Source organism: Lissotriton helveticus, chromosome 10 (assembly GCF_964261635.1).
Source record: "Lissotriton helveticus chromosome 10, aLisHel1.1, whole genome shotgun sequence".
Taxonomy (NCBI): Eukaryota; Metazoa; Chordata; class Amphibia; order Caudata; family Salamandridae; genus Lissotriton; species Lissotriton helveticus.
In genome coordinates this window covers 780,564,133-780,588,833 of record NC_136071.1, presented here as the reverse complement: position 1 = coordinate 780,588,833, position 24,701 = coordinate 780,564,133, and the positions used below count along the sequence as shown (strand labels likewise).

Genomic DNA, 24,701 nt, shown 5'->3' with positions numbered 1-24,701 from the left:
CGCACCCTTTCTCAACAATGCCAGGACTTCCTCCTGCAGAAGTAGCAGGTGGTCCTCCGAGCAAAAACCTTGGCAAGGAGGGTAATTCAGAGGGAATTCCCGAAAGGGAAGTGCATACCCATTCTCCACGAGATTGAGAACCCAAAGGTCCGACGGGACGAATTCCCAATCCTGTAGAAAATAGGTAAGCCGACCCCCTACAGGACCCGCATGATCCGGAATGGCGGATCTAGGGATGCTTTGCTGTAGTAGGAGGGGGTGGGTAGAAGAAGAGGAGGAGGAGAAGGAGGAGACCTGACATCCTCGAGGACGACCTCTTTGTTTTCCCCTGTAAGATTTATACAACGGATTTTGTTGCTTTTGCTGTGATTGCTTGTAGGGACGAAAAGAAGATCTTCCAAAGCCCCTATCTTTTGCCCACAGATCCTCTAATTTGCAAATCTAAAGATCAGGCTGTAGCCCTGCTGTCCTTGAACCTCTCCAATGCAGCATCAGCTTTTTTACCGAAAAGGCCTGAGCCATCAAAGGGAAAATCCATTAAAGCAGCCTGAACATCCGCAGAGAACTCGGAAGTCTTCAGCCAGGCAGCTCTTCCGGTGGCAATCGAAGACCCCATGACTCTAGCGACCGAATCCGCTGTATCCATACCACTCTGTATGACCTGCCGAGCAGCATTCTGCGTGTCAGAAACCACTTCATTAAAATTCTTCCTGTCCTCCTCAGGAAGCTTAGGAGACAGCTGTTTAACAGTGTTGGACTTGGCCCGCAGGGCAGGTTCACCCCTAAACTTTTTGCTTTACGTGTAACCCTGTGTCAGTGATTTTTTGGGTCTCTGCGCACTTTTACCTGGGTCCCAGAGTGAAAGTGCGTGCGTGTAGCATGGCTGGCCTGCCCTCCCATAGGAATGCATGGGGAATGTGTGTGTCCCTAGTAGTTCCTGATGCGTGGGGAGTGCAGGCTCGAGTTTAGTATGTGTAAACTCGTGAGAGTGAATGCTGCGAGATGGTGTCTGCGGCATGTATGTGTCTAGAAGGGAAGTGCTACTTCTGGACATTGATGTGCGTGTGCTGTGAGGGTGCTGGAGAGTGATTGGCTGGAGCTGGCTGGCATGCCAGGCTCCAGGAAGTCTGGATGGGTCTGCCCGGAGGTGAGTGGGAGATTAGCATGAGTGATGAGTGGGAGGAGTGTACCTGTGTCCTGGATGTGCTGGGTTTTCCCCACACAATGCTGGCTCCGCCCCCCTGTGGTGTGTCTAACGACCCTAGCCTCCCCAGTGAAAGAAATGGGTGGTTGGGCCATCAAGAGTGCTCCAGAGCCAGCTGTAACTGGTTTTCCCCCCACCCTGCACCCTGAAACAAAGGATTTGTTAGTATAAGAAGGGGCTGTGTCCCCTTGGAAAATGTTCTGCTTTCGGATCCTGCCAGAGGGGGCTGTTGCTGCTGCTGGGGCCAGGAGGACCGCCACTTGGGCTGTCTCCCTGCCTGGAGACCCAGTGTGCTGGCTCTGGCCCAGCCTTGCCCCCCTGCCTGCCTCCAGCCCCTGCTGGAGCTTGTGCTGTGCCTACAGCACTGAGAGCGCTGCTCTCTGCCCTTCAGCGCTGGGGAGCGCTGGAATCCCTTGCTTAGCGCTTGAGAGCGCTTTATTTGGCCCAGTGGCGCTTAGGAGCACCTTTTCTTGGAGGCTAGCACTGCTAGCGCTTTGAGAGCCCTGCCGGTGCCCACCCGGCATCAGCCCGAAATTACGGTGCCTAGCGAGTGCCTACCTCGCTTTATAATTAATTAGGAGGCCGGTGCCCACCCGGCATTGCCCAGGTCCATGGTTTATTGGATTCACGAGGGAGCCCACTCCTCGGATCCTGGGAGCCCGCCTGCCTGCCTAAGAAGCGAGCCGCCGCGCTGCCCGCGGCGACCCGGAAGTGGTTGGCCGGCCGGCCAATCAGGAAGCGGGCCGACCGGAAGTCCCGCCTTGTAGCCTGCGTCCCGCCCCCGGGGCTCCCGAGGACGAGGGAGAGCCCCGGAGCCCAGCGAGGAGGAGGGAAACCAAGGAGCAGCGCGAGAGGAGCGGCCCTGCAGCCCAGACAGCCGCTGAGTGCAGAGGCGGGTTCCGTGTTGTCCTGCGAGCGGCCCCCGTTGAGGGAGGGGCCGCTCCACAGAGAGGAGCCCCCGGACCTTCACCAGAGCCTGGGAGTGCGGCCCACGGAAGCGAAGGGAGGGGGCCGGGACACGTTGTTGGTGTCCGCCCCCCCCCCCCCCTGCCCCCTCAGCAGCGCGACCTCGCGCCCTTGTGTTTAGAGCCTGAGAGGCTCTTGGGGGGCATATCCGCTTTGAGAGCCAGAGAGGCTCGGAGGGGCCATTTCGTTCGTGAGCCTGCGAGGCTCTTGCAGGGCAATTGTCCTTGCTCCGGGTCCCCCATGAGGAACCCCACTGCCCAGTAGGCGGCAGTCTTGCTTTGTGAGCCCAGAGAGGCTCTGAGGGGGGCCATTCCCTTGCTTTTCGAGCCCAGAGAGGCTCATTGCCCATTCTTGTGAAGAGCCTGAGAGAGGCTCAGGGCACCAGTTCTTGTCCAGGAGCCCAGTGAGGCCCCACAGTGCCACAGTGGTGGTTCTCGAGCCCAGAGAGGCTCCAACGTTGCCCTAACTTTCCCTGCACCAGTTGCCCAGCACTTTGTGGGCAACTGCTACGTTTAGGCCCTGACATTGGGACACAGGGACTGTCACAGGTGGTGACTGATTTAAGTTTTGCGCAATGTTATTGCTACACCTCTGAATGTTAATGCATCATGTATTTTGTCTTTCCACCCCTACAGGTATTGTGACATGTAGGTGGTTGTTTTCTCCCTAGTACAGGTGGTGCTAGTGAGGTCCGGTTACCAGTGATTACTGGTTGTGTGCTCTATTTTTATATTGTGTGCTACAGTGATTTTTATTTCTACAAAGTTCTAAAAGTGCTGATACCCCTGACAGTGGTCCAAGTGGCCCTGTCCTGTACAATATCCCTTGTAAATTCCGCCCGTGCCTGTTGGCACAGTGTAACAATATGTGTGTTTTATCTAATGTATATTTCTTATAATACAAAGGCTATTTTTATATAACCTTGTGTGGAGTTTCCTTTGTGGTGGGCCTTTGGTTGTTGTTGGGGTGCGTGCGCGCGCAAATACTTAACTTACATCGCCACCAAGTTTAGCCTTGCTGCTCGCGCCACGTTACCTAGAGGGTGAGTAGGGGTTATCTTGGCGTGTAACTCCATTGCCCTGACTTGGGTGTGGTGGTCTCTGACTGACTTTGGCGAAAGCCCTGGCCAGCCGGGGATCCCATTTCCAACATACAGTATCCATCAAAGCATGGATATATCGACCCAGCAAACAAGTGGCATTTGTAGATTTTAGGGCCATACTGCCTGACGAAAAAACTTTTTTTGCATTTTGGTCCTGCTTTTTGGAATCCTTATCACCAGGTACCTGGGGAAAAGCACCTGCAGATCTTTTAGAGCAGGCAGCTACACTACCAAACTCTCTGGTAAGGGATGCGTAGACAAAAATTCAGGGTTGCCAGGAGCCACTCTATAACGCCTTGCAACGGCCTTAGAAACTGCAGGAGCCGTAAGTGGTCTATTCCATACCTCCAAGATGGGATCCGTTAGAGCCTCAGTAAAAGGAAGTATAGGCTCAACCACAGATGAAGGAGAATGGAGGACTTCAGTCAGAGTGTTCGACTTATACTCAATAGATGGCAAAGTCAAATTCAACAGATCTGCAGCCTTTTTAATTACCACATGGTAGGGAGCCACATCCTTAGAAGGAGCATCAGACACCGTGGCCAACTCCCAATCAAGAGACAGTTCTAGACCACTTGCATCTCGTAGATCGCCAAAATAATGCTCCTGATCTTTAAGCTCACCTTCTTCAATTTCAGCTTCCCCATAACTCTTCTCCTCCAAAAGGCGCTGCGCTTTACGCCTCGACCAGTGCACTCGAATCGACGTCGTCGGATCCGGTATCAACTCCGAAGGAGCCGGAGCCGGCGTCGAATGTGGAGCCGGAGCCAGTGTCGAACTTCGAGTTGTATCTCGAGGTCGTTCCGGAGCCGGTGAAGCCGTAAACAGCGTCGATGACTTCGGCGGCGAGAGATGCCAAGGTGGAGCCTGAGCTGGCATAAACGGCAAGAACGGCACAGCAGCATAGGCTTGGGGAACCCCCAAATTGTATGCCAACGGACCCATGGGACCAGCCGGTGCTCCAGAGGGGTACATGGCTCTCGCATAACCATACATGGCATTTTAAAAAAGCGAAGGGTCCTGTCCTGGACCCGGAAAAGGAGGGTACAAACCCACTGGCTGTTCCTGAGGAGGCTGCACCGGATTAGACTCCTCTTGTTCCTCGGGTTGGTGAACCGGAGACGTCGAACTCTGAGCAACAGGAACTTCTGCTTCCTCCTCATGTCCCGAAGACTGAGACGGATTCAACACCCGAGCCGGTGAATGCTCCCGTGACTCCAAAGGCGAGGCCTCACCTCCAAGACTCTGAACTGGAGAGGGAGATACCATGTACTTACGATGCCTTTTAGAAGACGACTTCGTTTTCGAATCCAACTCCTTACCGGAATGGTGCCTTGAACTATGATTTCTTCTCTTATGCTTTTTCTTAGATGATCTGGAAGCATGTCCCGAAGTCGACTTCGAAGCCGACCTCGACCGGGACCTCGACTTCGGGCGTCTCAATCTCAAACTCTTCCTGGCATCCTTACCCTTCAATTTGGCAACAAGAAGTTTTGCCTCACGTTACCGAAGAGCCTTTGGGTTCATCTTCAAACAGGATCGACAACCCTGGACGTCGTGATCCGAACCTAGACACCATAGACAGTCACCATGCGGATCTGTAATGGACATCATCTTTCCGCAGGAATCACACGGCTTAAACCCAGTCTTCTTCGACGACATCACGACAGAAAACAGCAACATCGAAGAGATACAGAAAACTCACAATATTAACAAAGTTACTATAAACTCAACAGAAGATCCCTCGAAACAGTTAGCGTCGACGACCCGGAAAAAAGGGAACTGATGTCATCACGCCGACGTAGGCCTAATAAGGAGTCAGAGACATCAGTCGGAGTCGCGCGCGATGCCGTGCTCTTATGACGTCGTCCACGCCGGCGTGCTACAAAAGAATTTTCCGAACGTTGCTGACGCAGAGGGATATTCACAAGGTGAGGAATCCACTGGCAGATGTATCCATCAGAATGCAACGGCAAGCGCGGCCGCCATTAGTGGGCGTCTGCAGTAAGTGACTGCCTTTGGTGGGATTGCAGAGGCAGCCCGATTAGATCGGGCGCATTCTGCATCCACGCCAAATGTGCCCGCTTCCCCCCCACCTAATTCACTTACTCTTATTCCATCTGCTCCTTATCATGTGCCATTTCCCATTTGCCATCTGTAGCTACAATTGGGGTGTGCTTTTTCTCACTTTGCATCATCTCATTACTCCTCTGCCTCTCCCGTTTGCCACTAATCAACAGTAGGACGAGGCGTTGGCTCTGGAGATTGGCGCTGGAGATTTGGGTATAATGCAAAATCCTTAGCCAACTGGGTGACAGCCTTGAGCTCTTCGGAGGACCACATTTCTGGTAGCAGCAGCGGCAGATAGATTGGTCTATTAATTTTCCGTTGAATCTATGACTCACTATTCACTATTGTGACACGTCATACAACGTTCTGTTTGTAAATTGTGCCTCAGGTGCGAACTGTCCTCCCTTGCTTGTTCGGTTAAGGAAAAAGACAACTCTTGCTGTGTATTATGAGGTCGGGAAAGGAGAGGTCACCCTTCCCTCCCACAATGGGTAGAGGGGGTGAATGAGGGAGGCATATGGTTGGCCAATCCAGACTCTCGTCCCAACTTGTTGGTGGCCAAGTTGCTGATTCCGACATCAATTACACCTCACTGCTACAACGTACTGTATTGCAAGCCTGGAGACAGTGTTAAAATAGGTGCCTTTGCCCTGCTAAAAATACGCCAGTACTACCACTGGTTAGACTACCACATGGTGAGCCCCAATCGGTATTTACAAGCGAACAATTGGTACAACGGACGGAGGCGGGCTGGATAGTGTAGGAGATTGCTATTTGGACAAGACATTGCTCTCATTTGAGGATCTGGTAGCAGATAATGGATCACCTCCAGGCCAGTTTTTACATTATGAAGCCTTAACCCGTACATTTGTGCAGCTTTGGGATAATGGGAGGGAGGAACCAGATACTCACCCTGTGCTACATGCCTTACTTACACTGGGCACAGCTAGGCACCTAGTGAAGTGGTTCTATGCTGCGCTGGTCGCAGCATCCCTCAGCCCCTTAAGTGGGCTTCTGAGATATGGGATAAACTTGGAGGAGGGGAGCTAACTGACACGGAGTGGCGTAAAGCCTTGCTTTCTCCCAAGAAAATCTCCAGGACTACTCGCCTAAAGTACATACACTTTAACTACGTACACATGACATATCTAACACCTCACCGCCTTAATGTGACATATGGAGGGGAAATGCGACACTACCCGAGATGCAATCCCCCTGAAACGGACTTTGGACATATGGTCTGAAGTTGCCAATATAGGCAGATATTTTGGGAAGCTGTCTCGGACAAGATTAATCGCGTACTAAATAGGGGGCTACTGCTAACGGTCCAGGTATGTGTGCTGGTCTTATCCCAAGGCCACCCAAGCAGAAAGTTGGAATTAAAATGATAGACCTTGCTCTAGGCCTTGCTAAGCGCAGAGTAGCGATGGAACGGAAGTCTGTGAAGGGGCCTCAACTAGACACCTGGAATACGGATGTCATCGGGTGGACAGGTGCTGAGGCCAGAGTGTTACAATGGGAGGAGGCCAGAGGAGAGAGGTAGCTCCCTATAGCTAGGCAAGGGATAGATGTAATGAAAGCATGGGAAAAATCTAGTGTTGTGAATGCTGGGGAGAACCAGGAGAGATGTGGCGCACAGATAGTGGTGGAGTCTAGTGGAATGATATGGTTAGCAGGGACCCCGCACTGTATCCCACAATGGTTCACCCAGGATTCCGAAGCTCAACTGAATTGGAATAGAAACAATCTTGTTACACCTCTTCTCTGCAAAGTTTTAATGTATGTTGTGGGTTTTCTTATATTGTAGATTATCTTATTGTTTAATTGGTTTGTACCTCATGGATCAAAACAATGTAACTGACAAAATAGATCCATTGTAAATAATATTACATATAAGTTGAAAGCTGAGAATGATGGACCACCCATCTCGGAAAAATATTTGAATGTGTTATATGAATGCAAAATGCATATGTTGATTAGTAAAGAACCGGATTGACTGAAATATGTAATTTTATACTCGTAAGGTCCTTAAGAATGCAATGCTGTATACCAAATACCTATAAAGATATATATTTTTTTAAACAAGGGGGATGGTCGAGCTGGGTAAAGATCAGGGTCGTTGTCTGCTGGAGAAGGTCAGCATCAGAAGTGTACCAAGGGTCTGGTTGTGGGGAAATGGGAGTAGGATCTTCTCTCTCTATATTCCCAGTGTATGTAAGTAGTGACCTCTATGGAGTGTAGGAAAGAGGGTCCCCATGTGAGGAGTGAGTAGAAGGCGAGTCCTACATAGTCTGTGTTGGTGATGGAGGAGCAGGTAGTGGAATGGTGGCCTTGTCTGTCTTTTTCCTGTGTTTTGAAGTTGGGACTTCATCCAGGGCTTTCTAAAAATGAAACAAACAGCCTTTTAGGTGGATGTATGGCAGTTACAGGTGAGCGGGAGATGACCCGGCCCGTCTCAGGATGGATTGCCAAATGTCTGTCAAGCATCAATCTGCTCTTGAAACCGATCAAGGAGTGGCTCAACGGCATAGTCGGTGACTGTGATGGTAGATTTACTCGATTCAGAGATGGAAGCATTCGGTGCTTAACCGGTAAGCTTGGAGTGTTTTTCCGGTGCCGAGCCAGAGAGGAGTGTTGTGGCTGAAGTCGATGGTCAGTGCCGACCATGGCCTGAGGGCAGTGGTGCACAGTTGGTATGTCACTGATATTCCTGGGTGGCAGTGCAGTCTTTTGTGGAGGCCTGCTCATTCTGCAAACTGTATCCAGGAGGGGAAGGGTGTATACTCACGACCTGTTGAGCTGCTGGAAGGTTCTCAATCTCCAGATCAGAGCTGGTGTTGTCCTCTGGTGAGAACACCTCCTCGTCAGCTGTGGATGCCAAAGCGTGGCGTTCTGGAAGCTCTTCAGTGTCTAAGAGGTCCACCAGTTCTTCACTGCGGCCCAAAGGTCACGAAGGGTCTTCTTCGATCTGAAAGAGCGGCAAGCGTTGCAAGGAAGCTTGTTATGCTCAGGGGAAAGGCAAAGGTTAATGACCTAATGTTGTAATTTTGCAGTGATTGGGTTAGCATTAGCAGAAGCCATCCTGTATTTAGAAGTTATCTTGTCCGTTTTGTGGAATCCATTTTGGATTTCTGGCAGCCATCTTGTTTGCCATGTGCTACCACGTGCGTGCCATGTGCTCTGTCCTACCTTGCTGTTGTCTGCTCTTGAAATCTGCCTAGAGACAGGTTATATTTAGCCACTTCTGCTTCACACATGCTCAGTTGAGCTTGCAGCTGTCCTTGCAGCTGTCCCTAGTCTGTAAATGTCAGGATGTGTTCACCAGAATTAGCAACTGTTAGCTCCTGCCACTTGTTGACTGTGCATTTTCTGTATGTCCTTATATGTACCTGAAACCTTCACTTGTACTTGTACCGCCTTCTTTTGAGCCCCTGTGTGGGTATAAAATGACCAAGCTCCTTCCATTCAGGGTGCTACTTCATACATTGCCGAAGGGTGTTGTGTGAATGTAGTTCCACCTCATGAGGTTTAATAAACTATTCCAGTTTCTGTGCCAACTTCTATCCTATTGGTTTGAGAACTTGTGCAGAGAAGGGCGAAACCCTAGCACTGGTAGACCTTGCTGAGGCCCACCACCACAAATTGGCGCCCGACACGTGGTGCTCATCGGCGACTCGGATGCCCGAAGGAGTGGTCGAAACGGAGGATTGGAATCTCACTTTGAACGATCACTGCCCGAGGAGACCCGCGTCTTGGCAACCACGGCGTTTTTCCTCTCTTTCTGATCTGACCCTCCAGGTGGTGCCGGTCCTCGACTGAGATCTCTTCTGTTGATTCGCCGTGCAGTGACCATTTGGTCGATTTTGAGAACTTGGCAGTTGGAACCTGGACACCAAGTGATTGCTAAGAGTTGTTATGCAACACTTGCTGTTGGTTTTGATGCCTGGGATTGGTAAGGTAGTTTAGTAACGCTTAATGTGGCTTTGGAAGTTTGGAATTGTGTTGGCCAACTTGGATTTGTATGGGATTGATATATGAATTGCAATTTATTTTTCTCTATTTGAATTGATTTGAACGGCACATTGTACTAAAGGTACCTTAAGTGCTACTTTGGTTATAATACTGCATATTCTGCACTATTTTTGGCATGCCTGTTTCTAGCACACTTCGTAGGATGTGTTGCTTTTGTAGTGGTACCAGTTTGAGACTCGATGAAACACAACCGCCCCCCCCCGGAGGGGACGCCTAATAGGGATATGTTTATTAAATATGGTATTTCTTCTATAATGTACAGCACGTTATGGAATAAATATACTCGTAAGGATCCAGAATTGCGTTGGCCTATGCATGGGTTATTTGATTTGCGAAAGATTCAGTATGTGGAGCAACGAATGTTTATGGGAAAGGTTAGGCAAGACATGTTTGACTGTGTACGAATGTGGGAGAAAGAAGTGTGCGAACAAATGAAGCGTGAACAAGCCTCTATTGAAAAAGAACAGCGAAAGAAAATCTATGCGAAAGCATTACAAATGAAAAATAAAGAAATAAAGAACTAAAAGAGAGGGAAGATAGGGAGCGCCATTTACAGGTAACTGGCCAATACGCTGTTCGGCGACCACTCTATCCTATCCTTAATAAACCTCAAGATGATTTCTTGTTACTAGATCGTTCTCCACCTCCGTATACTCTTCCTTCTGCTCCTCATGATTCAGATGAGGACTCTCCTACAGACCAGGACAAAACACAAGAAACTCGTTCTATGTTGTCCGCTGAACGTGCGTCTCAGCTTAGATCTGCTGCTCGCAAAGCCGCCAGTAATACTGCTTCTGAACTTTTAGATAGCATAACGGATTGGCAGGAAAGGGAGCAAGTATATTTTACAGAGGTGTTTGCCACAGAAGTTGTTGAACGGTTTAGGAAACATTCTGAAGAATTGGAGCCTGTTGATATAGCAAATGATTGTAAGCAAATGCGTAATGGTCTTTTTGTCTTTTCTCAGGTGGCTGACTTAATCAGGCGTTTGGTTAAATTACGTGTTGAGACAGTCCGTTTGCGAGAGGAGAAAAAGGCAGCAGACGCAGCTGCACAAACACCTCAGACCGGGGTGGCACAAGCTTCCATCTTCGGAACAGATAAGACTATGATAGTTCATGCGAAACCTATGCTGGAAGCCACACCTTTGTATGTTCCTCCTAAAGGAGTGGGTACGAGTGATGATAAGGCTTCCTCTGATGCAAAGGGTTATTTTATTTATAATTGGGTTTACACTCCTTGGAAAACAGTGGATGTTATGGCTCTTAAAACTGCATTGCCCGATCTGCGGAAAAATCCAGCAGCTTTTTATGAGGAAGTTGAGGGTGCCATTAGTTCTTGTACTATGACTCTGCCTGATATTGACCTGTTTTTCGGATTGATATTACCCCCTTATATGTGGAGAACTGTATGTAAGGTTGATGATCATGCGACTTTTGAGGCATTATGGAAAGATTTAGAATGACTGGATGTAGAGAGGGAACCCGCACAGAAACCATGTCAGTTAATTTTGGATCTTCCCGCAGCCATATTAGTTAAGTCAAAAAAGATTATTCCCCCTAAAAAGATAGATAGGACTGTATTAGCGTCTTGTAAGCAAAAGGCAGAGGAATCGGTTTCTGACTTCTTTACGCGTTTTGAGGAGGCATTCCACGATTTTAGTGGCCAGTCATTGACAGATGACACAGGCAGGCATCTGTTCGTCGATGAATATGTCGCAAACCTGTTGCCAGGAATAGCTAGTCGCCTAAAGGCCAGTGAGAGCTCATGGGCTACCTCTTCTCCGGTTTCTCTTTTAACTATGGCTCAGTATTATGAACGGCAGGAGGTAGAAGCGAAGGCTAATGAGGATAAGAAGACTAAGGAGTTAAAAACGAAGGTTATGATGGCTCAGTTTTATGGTCCGCCTTCTAGAGGTAATGATAGAGGTGGACGTGGATCTTATGGTTCGTCTTTTCCTTCTTATACTAGTTCGAATTTGTCTGTTGACCAGTGTGCGTACAGCAGGAAATTTGGGCATTGGGCTTCTGATTGTCCAGTATTGCGTGCTCAGAAGTATCCATGTGGATGGGGATAAATGAGAAATCACTTAAGCTATTCAGGGCCTAGAGGAAGCACGGACGATCGTGCTAGGTTTGATGCTAATACACGTGGACAGGATGGGTTTAACACTTTTGATAGACGAAATCAATATCAAATGTCTGATTATGTGCCGTCTGATTTGAAAGATTATGCTTATGCATAGGATTGCCTAGGATGGGGTAAGGAATCAGTTGAAGTAGATCAGAAGGGTCCCTATGTTACAGCACATGTTTTGGGTTCTACTGATCAGTTTCTGGTTGACACAGAAGCTACTCGTAGCACCTTATCTAAACAATTGGATCCAAGGGCTCCCCTGTCTGGCATAACCATTACATCGATAGGTTTCGATGGAACACCTTCCCTTAGCCTGCTATCACAGCCACTTGCATTCCATATTGATAAATGTGCTGCTCCATGTCCATTTTTGCTCTCTACAAACACACCAGACAATATTGTGGGTCTTGATATGCTCAAATATTTCAGGGCTACGATACGATGTTCTCCTGAAGGTGTACGTGTTATTTTGAATGACAACTACCCCGTGATTGCGAGATCTTGTCTTGTTAAAGAGGATATTTCATTAGATTCACTCCCTAGTACTTTGTGGGCTACTTCAGACACAGATGTAGGGCAAATGGTTATCCCACCAGTGCATATTGGTGTCAAGGAGGGCACATCATTGCCATGATTCCCGCAATATAAAATTTCTCAAGAAGGGGAAGAAGCACTTATACGCATTGTCCATGATTTGATTAAAGTGGGAGTTGTGGAAAAAGTTCCTTATAATGTTTGCAACAGTCCTATTCTTCCAATTTTGAAAAAAGACACTGACACTAGGATTTACAGATTCATCATTGATTTGCGAGAAGTTAATAAGATTGTAGTGCCACAATACTCTGTGGTTTCTGATATTACGACACTTCTTACTCTGGTTCCTCCAACAGCAACTACATTTTCTGTGATCGATTTGAAGAATGCTTTTCGATTCCCATTCATCCTGATAGCCGATATTTGTTCGGCTTCACTTTGAATAATCAATCGTATTGATTTTGTAGAATTCCTCAAGGGTACACTGAGAGTCCTAGCATTTACAGTCAAGCATTAAAAAGACAACTTGATTCTTTTGTTTTGCCTAAAGGAGTGGCTCTCATACAATATGTCGATGACATCTTGTTGGCAGCCAATACGCCAGAACAGTGTGAAAAAGGTACTTTGTCTTTGTTTTCTTTTCTTGCTACACACTATCATAAAGTGTCACGGAAGAAATCGTAATATTGTAGACCGAAGGTAACCTACTTAGGTCACCTTCTGTCTAAGGAGGGCCGTACACTTACACCAGATCGCATTCAAGCAATTTTAGATACACCAGTACCTTCCACTCAGAAAGATGTCCGTGCATTCATTGGGTTGACTTCGTTTTGCAGGCAATGGATATTGGGATTTTCACACATTGTTAAACCCCTGCTAGCGCTTTTGACTAAAGATACTCCAAAGTCCCTTCCATGGACAGATGAATGTCAGAATGCTTTTCATCAGTTACGTCAAGCTCTTTGTTCTGCACCAGTGTTAGGCACTCCAGATTACACAAAGGCCTTTACACTCTATGTACACGAGAAAGATGGGTGTGCATTGTCGGTTTTAGTACAGACACACGGTGACAAGCAGCGTCCCTGTGCATACTTTTCAGCAGTTCTTGATCCGGTTGCTCGTGCATTGCCTGGGTGCTTACGTTCAGTTGCAGCAACAGCTGTGTCCATACGTCAGAGCGAAGGGATAGTTTTGTCACAAACTGTTGGTGCTAGTACCCCATGCAGTAGATGCCCTTTTGAATCAGACTAAAACGCAGCATTTAACTAGTGCTCGCCTGACAGGATACAAATTGACACTTTTGGCCCCTCACATTACCCTCAAGAGGTGTGTGACTCTAAACCCAGCTACTTTGTTGCCATATCCTGTGACTCAGTCTCAACCAAAAGAGCCTCATGATTGTATATTCCTTACTGAGGAACAGACAAAGGGTCACGTCGATTTGCAAGATACCACCCTTTCAGATGTAGATGGGGGAACTGTGGGTTGCTGTGTCCTGTTTAAAGTTACCAGATGGTACGACCTCAGCTGCATATGTAATTACGACACTTAAGACAGTAGTGGAGACAGCTCGCATACCACAAAAGTCGGCTCAAACAGCTGAACTAATAGCTTTGACACAAGCGTGTGAACTTAGCACGGACTTATGTGTGAACATCTTTACAGACAGCCGCTATGCTTTTGGAGTGGCCCATGATTTTGGCCTGCTTTGGAAGGAAAGAGGCTTTCTTACGTCCCACGGGATGCAGATAATGCACGGAGAATTAGTGCATAATCTTCTGACTGCACTAACATATCCAAAGAAGAGAGCTATTGTGAAGTGTAGTGCACACAAGAAGGTAACTGATAAGACAGGACAAGGTAATGCCTTTGCGGATCGCATAGCTCGTGAGACCGTGATGCAACGAAGCACTACTTCTATGTACGTAGTGAAGTCTCAAGCTGAGCGATGGCATGATGCTAGACAGGAAGTGTTAAGATGTACAGAGATCTGCTTCTGTAGCAGGACTTGAGCAATGGGCTAAAGAAGAAATATTGGATGATGAGGGTTGTTGGCGCAACAAAGACATGGATAAATGGAAACTACCTGCAGCCTATTTACAACCTATGGTTCGAATGGCACATGGGCTGGCACATGTTGGAGCTCTAGCAATAACTAAATTGCTTAAGCGAGTTTGGGAGCATCCTGAAATTGCCAGCACAGCTAAGAGAGTAGTACAGTACTGTTTGATCAGTTGGCAGAATAATCCTGGTAAAGCGACACAAACTCCTATAGGAGAGTTTGCTACACCGACTGCACCTTTTGAAGTTTTGCAGAAGGATTACATCCAACTTGAACGCTGCAATAAATAAAAGTATGTCCTAGTGGTGGTATGTGCCTTCAGTAAATCGATAGAGGCATACCCTAGAAAGGATAATACAGCTCTCACTACAGCGAAGGTGCTTCTAAAGGAGTATTTCCCTAGATATGGTGTTTGCCAACCTTTGTGGAGTGAAAACGGACCTCATTTTATAGGGCAAGTTGTTGAATACGTCCTGAAAGGATTAGGGATCAAGCAGAAATTCCATGCAGTCTTCCACCCACAATCAGCAGGATTAGTGGAGAAATCCACCCTTGTTTGTGTGCTCTGGACCTTGCTTGAATATTTCGGAGGAGGGGGCGCCTCCCCGCTCTCTCTCTCTTCTCAGAGGTTGTGGTTTTTCCGCTGACCAAGACGCACCACCCTTACCTCTTTTAACCCTTACTCATTCTCTTTAGCATTACCGTTGAGTGTTGAGCGCCACAATTTTCTGAATACTCAAAAAAACCTTTCGCTGAACTCGCAACAATGCCAGAGGCATTACCGGATGGTAACCTCAGACAGCTCCACTTCAGCTTTGGCACAAAGCCACCGCTGAGCATTAGACGGCATTACCCGCCTGTCTTGGAAAATCCTTGATTGTACGAAGGTTTCCCCTCGTACTGGCCGCCAAAGGTCCGTTTCTTTACCTAACCCGACTAGGACCGGGTTGGAATTATCACGGGTCCCCCGATATTGCTTTTCTTTCACACGAAATCAGCCCTGAAGAGTCATGGGTGATTGCCCGTTTAGACGAAACACGTGTCGGCGGGACTTTTTGTTCTTTGGATCTCCTTTGATAGGAGTACCAATTTTGAATATAAATAAATCATTTGAGAGAAACCATCTGTTGACCATCTTATTCTTTGTTCTTGATACATGTGATAACCTTCACAGAAATCCACCCTTGTTTGTGTGCTCTGGACCTTGCTTGAATACCTCTGGCATTGTTGTCCATAAGATCGGTGCCACATTCCCGATCTGGACTTACACCATATGAAGGGGTGTTTGGGAGACCGATGAACATTTGGGGAGTTCCTAAGCCACACCCCATACAGGATGTACCTTGTGTTCTGATGAATGATTATTTGGCACAGTTAATCAACAGTTTGATCTCTATTCATCAACAGGTTCGAGAAGCTCTTCCTGACAGATCTACAGGTGAGGCCCACAATCCCCGGCTTGGAGACCAGGTTATGGTCAGAATATCTGAGAGGTCGAACAGCTTGGAGCCGAGGTGGCGAGGACCAGAGTAAGTGCTTTTGGCTACGAGGACAGCAGTTCGAGTGACGAACAGAAAGAATTGGATCCATAGCACACACTGCAAACTTGTGTAGCCTACCTTGGTGGAACCTGCTGTGCTGACCGACCATCGAGAGATTCTGGATACGGAGAAAAACCAAGCCATGCCACCTGACGAATCTGAGGAAGTCTTCCCGGACCACACGATTTCTGGAGCATCGCGATACCAATTGAGACCGCGGAAAGAGCCTGCATTGTCATAAAGGACTGGTTGAGCTATCGCCCTGGGTTGGTGAAACGGAGTGTCGATGTGGCGGGGGGGAATCAGTCCTGCGAAGTGACACCCGTCTTGACCCTCGGTGAAGAAATCAACGGCTGCCAGGGATAAGAGCCCCAACGGTTATTTTTTTTTTTTGACGACAAAGTGATCATGTCTGCAAAGAGATCAAAACTTTCCAAGATCTGCACTAAGAAAATTATTTGTGCTGTATGGTTTGTTGGTGCTATGGTGGTTATGGCCGCAATTACCTGGTATGTTGAGAAAGTGGCTCCTGTTCGAGAGCTTTTGATCGCCACTACTCCAGTACCAGTTGAGCACCACTACTTTATGCTTCTCTACTATGAGCAGAAGCATCGACAATCCTACCTGAATAATACATTCATCCAGATGTTGCATCATACACATAATGCCACGAATACTACCAACTGTTGGATGTGTGGGATGATACCTGCGCACCAAAAGAAAGGAGGTACACCTTTCATTCCTCTTCCATTCTCTCATAATGGTACTTGTCAAGCATGGTTTGCGCTCTTGTTTGCCTCTGAAAGGGCCACCATTCAGATATGACAGTAGGACAGATTAATTATCACCTTAATAAAGAATGTTCTCCTGATGAGAATGGGTACCCTCAAGCTAGAGGACCAAAATGGGAATGGGAGGAGTACCAACCTGACAATATTTCTATGCCACATGTGTTCACTAATACAAGGACTATGAAGAACAATGGACCTTTTGTAATTTCAGTGACAAGAGCTAAAGCAGACTTATGTATTAGTAGTGTTGGGAGAAGTGAATGTACTGTAATTCTGACAATTGAAGGTACCAATAATAGCAGCTTTATGTCATCGCATAATACATACTGTGTTCGAGGTAATAAGGGATACTACCAACTACCTGTGGGGTGGTCTGGGGTCTGCTACGTGTCCTTTCTGTTGCCCCCTGTGTTTCTGGCACCTACATCGTATCATAAGGGCTATAGACTGTACAATGACATTTCCAAGAACAGAAATAAGAGGACAATAGGTATGGATGAAGTTGACCAAACTGACACCGCTTTGCAACAATATGTCGACTTTAACTTAGGCTTATTCTTTTTCGTGGATGCTGCATTGAACAGTAGAATAATAAGGAGATTGACTCGTGTTGTGGAAGCTGTTACCAATCAGACAGCAATGGCACTTGGGAACATTACAGAAGAGCTGCAAGTTGCGGGGATTGTAGCACTCCAGAATCGCATGGTGCTTGATGTGATTTTGGCTGATCGAGTAGGTGCATGTTGCATCATCGGTAGCAGTTGTTGTGTCTTTATACTGGATCACTCGCCTTCAGTATATGATGCAATCTCTAGACTGCATGAGATTGCTGCAGAGATTCACCCAGAGACTAGTACATGGACTTTTTCGAACTGGATGTGGACACTATTACTTGGGGCTGGAAGCTACTGACTGTTCTATGTATACTACTGGTGATACTATTTACATGCTGTATATGTATACAATGTGGTCCCATGCTGTGCTCCATTTGCATCACTGCTTGTACACCTGCCAAGAGAAATATTGCAGAAATGAAAGCCCAACAAATGCTAAATAAATAAAGAGGTCACTGAACTGATGAGCATTGATGTACAGGATGCATATCTAGATTACCCCAGATGAGCGAATGTCTTCAGCTAATGCTAAAAGGGTCATCTGTTGTAATTTTGCAGCGATTGGGTTAGCATTAGCAGAAGCCATCCTGTATTTAGAAGTTATCTTGTCCGTTTTGTGGAATCCATTTTGTATTTCTGGCAGCCAACTTGTTTGCCATGTGCTACAACGTGCGTGCCACGTGCTCTGTCCTACCTTGCTGTTGTCTGCTCTTGAAATCTGCCTAGAGACAGGTTATATTTAGCCTCTTCTGCTTCGCACATGCTCAGTTGAGCTTGCAGCTGTCCCTAGTCTGTAAACGTCAGGATGTGTTCACCAGAATTAGCAACGGTTAGCTCCTCCCACTTGTTGACTGCGCATTTTCTGTATGACCTAATATGTACTGAAACCTTCTCTTGTACTTGTACCGCCTTGTTTTGAGCCCCTGTGTGGGTATAAAAGGACCAAGCTTCTTCCATTCAGGGTGCTACTTCATACATTGCAGAAGGGGGGTTGTGTGAATGTAGTTCTACCTCATGAGGTTTAATAAACTTTGTATTTTCTATTCCAGTTTCTGTGCCAACTTCTATCCTATTGGTCTGAAGAGTTTTGCAGAGAAGGGCGAACCCCTAGCACTGGTAGGCCTTGCTGAGGCCCACCACCACCCTTGTGACATGGCACAGAACCAATCAGACGTCCCAAGAAGGTGGCCCCGGAGGGCTAGGCAACAGATGGTGCCAAAATTGCTCAGAGGAATGCCGGGGTACCGCTGGAGCGATCAACCGGGTACGGAAGGTAAATGGGATATGTGTTCGAAAAAAAACAATTTAGACAGTTAAGAGTTACTTTGTAAACCGAAAAATTTGCCTACGACTGTCTTGAACCGAATTGCAAGAGCACACATCCAAACCGGACAGCAGAAAGAAAACAATCTAACAATGGAGTCGATGACCAAGCGCATTACCAGCAAGAGGAGGAGTCACCGAACCTCGTAACTTGAAAGACTTCTTCGAAGAAAAATAACGCAGGCCCAACAAGGCACAATCACAGAGAAGAGTGCTGTTTAAAAAGAAATCTTCTAACAGTCCTCCAATCAAGGAGAAGCGCATCTTCACTTTGTGCAGAGTAATCCAGTTGGCAGAAGTCACAAATTTAACTGATAAAGGTGATTTTGAGCATTTCAAGTCAGAAAGGTCCAATACAAGTCACTGTTGCCTTGATGTCCAGTAGCAACAGAGAAAGGGAGAGACTAGTTGGTTTTACTTCAACAGGAGTAAGCTTACTCTAACAAGAGAAATGTGCTACTAAAGACCTCTTGTCCATCAGGTACAAGAGGTTTAAGAAGCATCCGGAGGACGAGTATGTGCAGGCTATCATGCCAATCCTTGTCAAAAGCCCCTTTATGAAGGCAAGCCATCATCCTGTGCTGCACATATAGACCCCACCATTCACCTAGCGTTTGTAACCCAAAAATATACACTAACATAACGTCCACACGAAGAAGGCAAGGGAAATTACTGCATGGGCATATAACTTCCGGAGACACTAATAGCTTATTAGCACTGGGTGAAACTCACACTTTACTTCAAACGGAGTCAAACATTTGTGCCATTGTGCAAACACTGTAATAAAACACCTATAGAAGCAGACTCCAGGTCCATAAGAAGGTGGCAGGAATAAGCCCACAAGTTAAGATCAGAAAGGAGCTGAGTAAAAAATATAAAACCTAACTTTTGTTTATGTTCAGCAAATCACAGACTGAGGTCTTCTGGTGGTCAAAATGTGCGTGATTATAACCCAGTTCAACAGAACTCATTTCCACTTTCAAAGAACTAAACATTTAGTTACCCATGCCCGGATTCACTCATTGGCTCGTATAACTTTGACGGGGTGCTCAGCGCACTGTGGTATCTGCAAGGCAAAACGATCTGGGTCTAAACTCAAGTAAACATAAAAGTGGCATATATATTAAGGGGTGTGGTCATGAACTGGCAGCCAGAACCTCTCCCTAGGCACTCCATGTCCAAGGTGTCCTTACCATGAATTGAAGTCGAGCGGGTTGCAATGCCACATCTCATGGACCAAGACCAGGTGGTGGAAGGCACACTACTGTCTATTTCAGAGACAGAGTGAAATGAAGTGTGCTTGATTCAGAAAAATTCAATGGTGACACCGGTACCTCAAACATAGATGGCCAGAACAGTGTGTATTTTCCTCAGTAGAAAGTGGTGCATGACAGGCTGCAATTTACAGTTTTCTTTGAATAGTTCTTTCCCCTTACTAAACCTGTACAACTGATTTTTTATGCAGTTTCAAGATACATCTTAGAATAGCAAGTGCTCCTTTTACTGTCAGTACTGGGACAAGGGCAACAATCGAAACGACTGAGGACGGCTCTATGAAGTCAACTATCAAGAGCCCTGGCCCAAAGGAGGTAGGTGGGTTGTTTATGAATGAAGTGAATATATAGTATTGCAAGCAAATAAGTGGAGAAAGATCAAAATGGATATCACTAATATTTGATAAATAATGAGCAGTAAGTTAAGGAGTAAAATTCGAATAATTTTCGGACCACATTAAATGAAATAGCAAAATGCTCACTACTAACTTGTGACTGCAACGTGGCGGTTAGATTTTCCTTCATCAATGGTATCCATAACTTCTTCTGGACTGCAAACAAATCGTTCTGTACAGCCCTTTGAAATTGGAAAAAAACACATTGAATAAAAATAACTGCCCGGAATACATTTAAATGTCTAACAATGCCAAATCCATTCTCACCTTTACATAAGGAACTCTATTCTTATCTTCGTGCACAGACAGGTTGGTCTTTGACACTGAAAAACAAATTTGCTACCTGAGTTACAGTTGAACAATTTGTGATTCAAAGTAGGTTACTAAAACAGTTGGCTTTTCCAATTTTAAAAATCCAAATTCGGACTGGGATTGATAGATGAGAATTGTTTGAAGTCTTGGCCTTTTACAGCTATGATTTAGCAGTTAACTACAAATATAATAGTAGTTAAACATTCTGGGAGAATTTGGGAATACAAATAAATAACCATTTAGGCAAAGTTCCTTAAAACAATTAGCAGCTTTATCATATAATCAAGGACAACCAAACTTTGAACATGCACCCTTATCAATAATTCAGCTTAAAAGTTATAACAAGGAGTTACTCTGAGACAATCGATGGTACAGATTTGCACACTTGCATTCATTCATCAGTAACTGGTTTCAAAGCACTGTTTTGTTAAATTACTAAAAATAAAAAACACATTGAATCTTAAGGCAGACGTACAATATCCCTACACTGCCTAAGCAGAACATCTGAACTTTTGCTCCAGTGCTAAGGCCAGCAGCACTGAAACGAGCCCCAGAGGCTTGCCACTGATATTTATGCACCACTTTACCTTGGGCAGAGTGCTTTCGATCCAAGCTCCATCTTTTGCTTACCGCCTCAGTGCTTGTGCAGGCAGAAACAAAAATAGTGCAAAACCACTGGTTGCTAAAAGATGCAAACCCTGGACATCTATACTGCGGCATCCATTTTTATCAACAGGGTCCATACATGACAGCATCAGTGCTAGAAGAACCACCTTACAGTAGTATATGACCCAAGCAGGTAGAAATGTAGGGTGTAACAAAGTGCAGCAGCACAAGCTTCGCTAGCTGTCAGATGGAGTAGTCACAAAGGGCAGCACAGCACTCTGTTCTACATCCTTGAAAGCAGGAAAAAAACATAAAGACGTCCGGCCTTCCCTGACGCTCAGGGTGCAGGGCCAAATGCTTTGCTAAATGGCACTGTGAGGTATGACAAAAAGGGTCACATAGACGTCTGATTTAAGAGCCCCCCCCCCCCAAAAGCAATGAAAAACAAAGGTCCCCCCATCAGTCATGATAGCGACCCCCATGCCTATAATTTTCAAAACCACAACTTGATAATTTTATCCCAACTCCAGCCACTTAAGTAAATTCCCTTGACTTCACCCTTGATAATACTATCGCTAGCCATGCACACAAACTAGCCAATTGGCTAACTTCTTCCCTCAATCCCTGAAAAAGATTAGAAATCTCATCTCCCCAACCCTACTGAATCCTGCAGTACATAAATTGTTCATTTCTCGACTGGACTCTGAAAACAAAGGCTTGGCAGGCATCATCCACTCACAGAATCCACTTGGCCCAACAGAATAACTACGACGACACATGTTTTAGATCAAAGGAAATTCAACCACATTTCACCAATCCTGAAAGAACTACACTGGCTTCTGCTCAATGCAAAGACCAATTTTAATCTGTGATGTTTGGCTTACGAACCCTCCTTATCTGTCTAAACTCATAACTACATCCAGAGGCCGACAAGGTAGGAGAATCAAGGACTCTTTCTGCTAGCAAGAGCAATGTGTAGAACATCTCACATCTTGAAACAATCATACTCCGGGACTGGCACATATTTATGAAATTATTGAAAAGACATATTTCTCAAACACACTGAGGCTAATTCAACAATTTTTCATTTAAACCTTATACCTGCACACCCACTGTCTCCAGCTTACAAAAACACGTCCAAACAAATGCTTTTCTCCTGATCAAAACTGTTCTTTGCGTCACATATTAAACTCCAACGTCCACCTATCAAATTATTTCTCAAGATGCTATTTCTTCCTCTAATGATTCGGACCTACGATTGCTTTTGTTAGAACCTAACACACACTACTTCCATTTAGTACAATTCTACTATAAAAAATAATGTTGAATAAAGTCTAGCACAAAATACTTACCATCTAAAAGGTCTCTTATTTTATCCAAATAGATTTCAAAATATGACACCTAAAAGAGAGTGTGTTTTAGATTAAAAATAAATTTAGATTTAAAATAAATTTGCTTCACTGAAAACAAAACGTATTCTAATACACTACAAGAAACATTTAATTACGAAAGAGTAACTCTTTGGGCTCAATGAACATGCTTTTTCGATAAAGCCAGTTTCAAATTTGAAAAAAGCAACAAATAATTAAAATAAAGCACATTAGACTGAAAACAGAACTCGGTAGCAGGAGTAACTAGCAGAAGAAATAATGCAGGAAATTATGTTGACCTCTGCATAGGCTGCAACGAGAAAAACTGCCATTACCTTTCTAAGCATTCCAGAGGCTGCACCTGTCCACTTGCACAAAACTGGGTCAGCGAGAGAGTTTGCTTTTAGAAGATTGAAGGAGGGTCTTTGAGGCCCTCTCTACTATCAATGGCCCTATTCCCAATAGAGTGGAGAGGGATGTTTAAAAATGCAGAGCAAATACCCTCAATGGAAAGCTAGAATTGCAATGTACCTGACATTTACTTCGTCACAGGATTTCTCTTATGTTCACAATCAGCAGAAATAAATAGGCAGCTTAAGACACAAGCGGTAGAGCAGAACATACAAATACTACTTATGCAAAGAGGTTATGCAGGGGACATCAGCCCCAGTATGGCATTCAGTCTGGATCGAGTTTTAATCAATGCAGTTATGTTTGGCAAATATATGAACAGATCTCCAAGTGCAGAGATGTAACTATCTGGAAGGGGTGTCATTGAAGCAGTAATGGCTGCCTTTCTTACCTAACCAAATGAAGTCTGAGATTACCCAAAACAGTCCAACACTTTTTTTCTCTAGAATGCAATGATGCAGGAGAACAGAGAACCTGCTTTAGTCTGAACGATGTGCTCCACCTGATCTATGGTACAAAAGCTAAGATGAGTATTGTGTATGTTCTATATCATGTTGCCAAAATGATAAAGTAATGTACTCAAAATTGTTTTCAGTTTTTTCGTTTATTGAAGTGCTGTGAGAAGCGTCCTATAATTTACAAGGAAAATGCTACTTACCAGTATGCATCTGTTCTTGGCATGTAGAGCTGTAGATCCGCATACTTTAGCATAGATCGCCATCTGGTGTTGGGCTCAGATGTTTGCACTTTGTTATTGTAGAAGTCTTTGTAATCACGAGATAGGGGACTCTTCCTTTGATTAGTAGTGTGCATGGGCATCGACTCCATCTCCAGATTGTTTTCGCCATAAAGGGGGATGATGGAGTTAGTTAGAACTAGAAAAGATGTCCATGCGTAATGTATCTAAGTAAGATAATACTTCAAGACATCTAGGTGGCTGGGGAGGCGGGTGGGCGTATGCAGATCTACAGTTCTACATGCCAAGAACGGATGCATACCGTTAAGTAGCATTTTCCGTTCTAGGCATATGAGCTGTAGATCGCATACTTTTGCATAGATTATACATCAGTTACCCAGTTAGCGGTTGCTACCTGTATGCTTTGCAGTAGTTTGAAAAAGTGTTCTTAGTACAGCTTGGAACACACTACCTTGTTGTTTTGCCTGCACATCTACACAGTAATGCTTTGTTAAAGTGTGCAGTGTAGACCATGTGGTGGCTTTACAAATGTCATCCATGGGGATATTTCCTAAGAATGCCATGGATGCCCCTAGCTTCCGTGTGAAATGCGCTCTAGGGGGAATGGATAATGTACGCTTAGCTTTTTGGTAGCATATTTGAATGCATTTAACAATCCACCTGGCAATTCCAGATTTTGATATAGGATTGCCCTTATGTGGTGGTGAGAAATCGCCTTGTTGGAGCAGTGGGAGGACCTGTTGTAGCGTGACCATGTGGAAGTGATCGAATTGTATGTACAGGTTTAACGGTCCGAGGTCTAATGTTGGCCAGAGAGTGCCATCCTTTTTGGGAATGAGGAAATAAAGGGAGTAAACCCCTGTACCTTGGTGGTGTAGGGGAACCGGTTCTATTGCATGTTTTTGCAAGAGAGAGAAACTCCTGCAAGAGAAGTGTTAGATGTTCTGTGGACATTGGACGTTGTTTGGGAGGTGGTGGGGGGGGGGGGGTAACCATACTGGATAATTTGCCTTACCCACTTCTGTGGTGAAGGAACTCTAGAAAGGTAGGAACTGTGATAGTCTTCCCCCGACCGGAGTGGAGTAGTCTGGGGGGAGTGGAGGGAAGTCACTGTTTTGTGGTGGGGGAGTTGCGGGTGTTAGAACCACGTTCTCTGCCCAGGTTGCTATTGCCTCTGTAAGTCCCTCTAAAATATCCTCTGCTAGGGGAAGTTTGAGTGGGGCTTTTGTATGTTGAAGAGGTGTTTTCTGTGCCAGTTGTT

At 45.8% G+C, this 24,701-nt stretch overlaps 1 protein-coding gene across 2 annotated transcripts in view; it reads right to left on the bottom strand.

Annotated features, from left to right (window-relative positions):
* Positions 1-24,701, bottom strand: part of KIF5B (kinesin family member 5B) — a 795,256-nt gene that overhangs the window by 563,601 nt on the left and 206,954 nt on the right. For both annotated transcript variants that reach the window (XM_078663342.1, XM_078663343.1), the window contains exons 5-7: positions 22,315-22,363; positions 20,312-20,367; positions 20,139-20,226 (exon numbers count right to left, since the gene is read on the bottom strand). In XM_078663342.1, the coding sequence (XP_078519468.1) occupies positions 20,139-20,226; positions 20,312-20,367; positions 22,315-22,363 (193 nt within the window). The remainder of the gene's footprint in view (positions 1-20,138; positions 20,227-20,311; positions 20,368-22,314; positions 22,364-24,701) is intronic.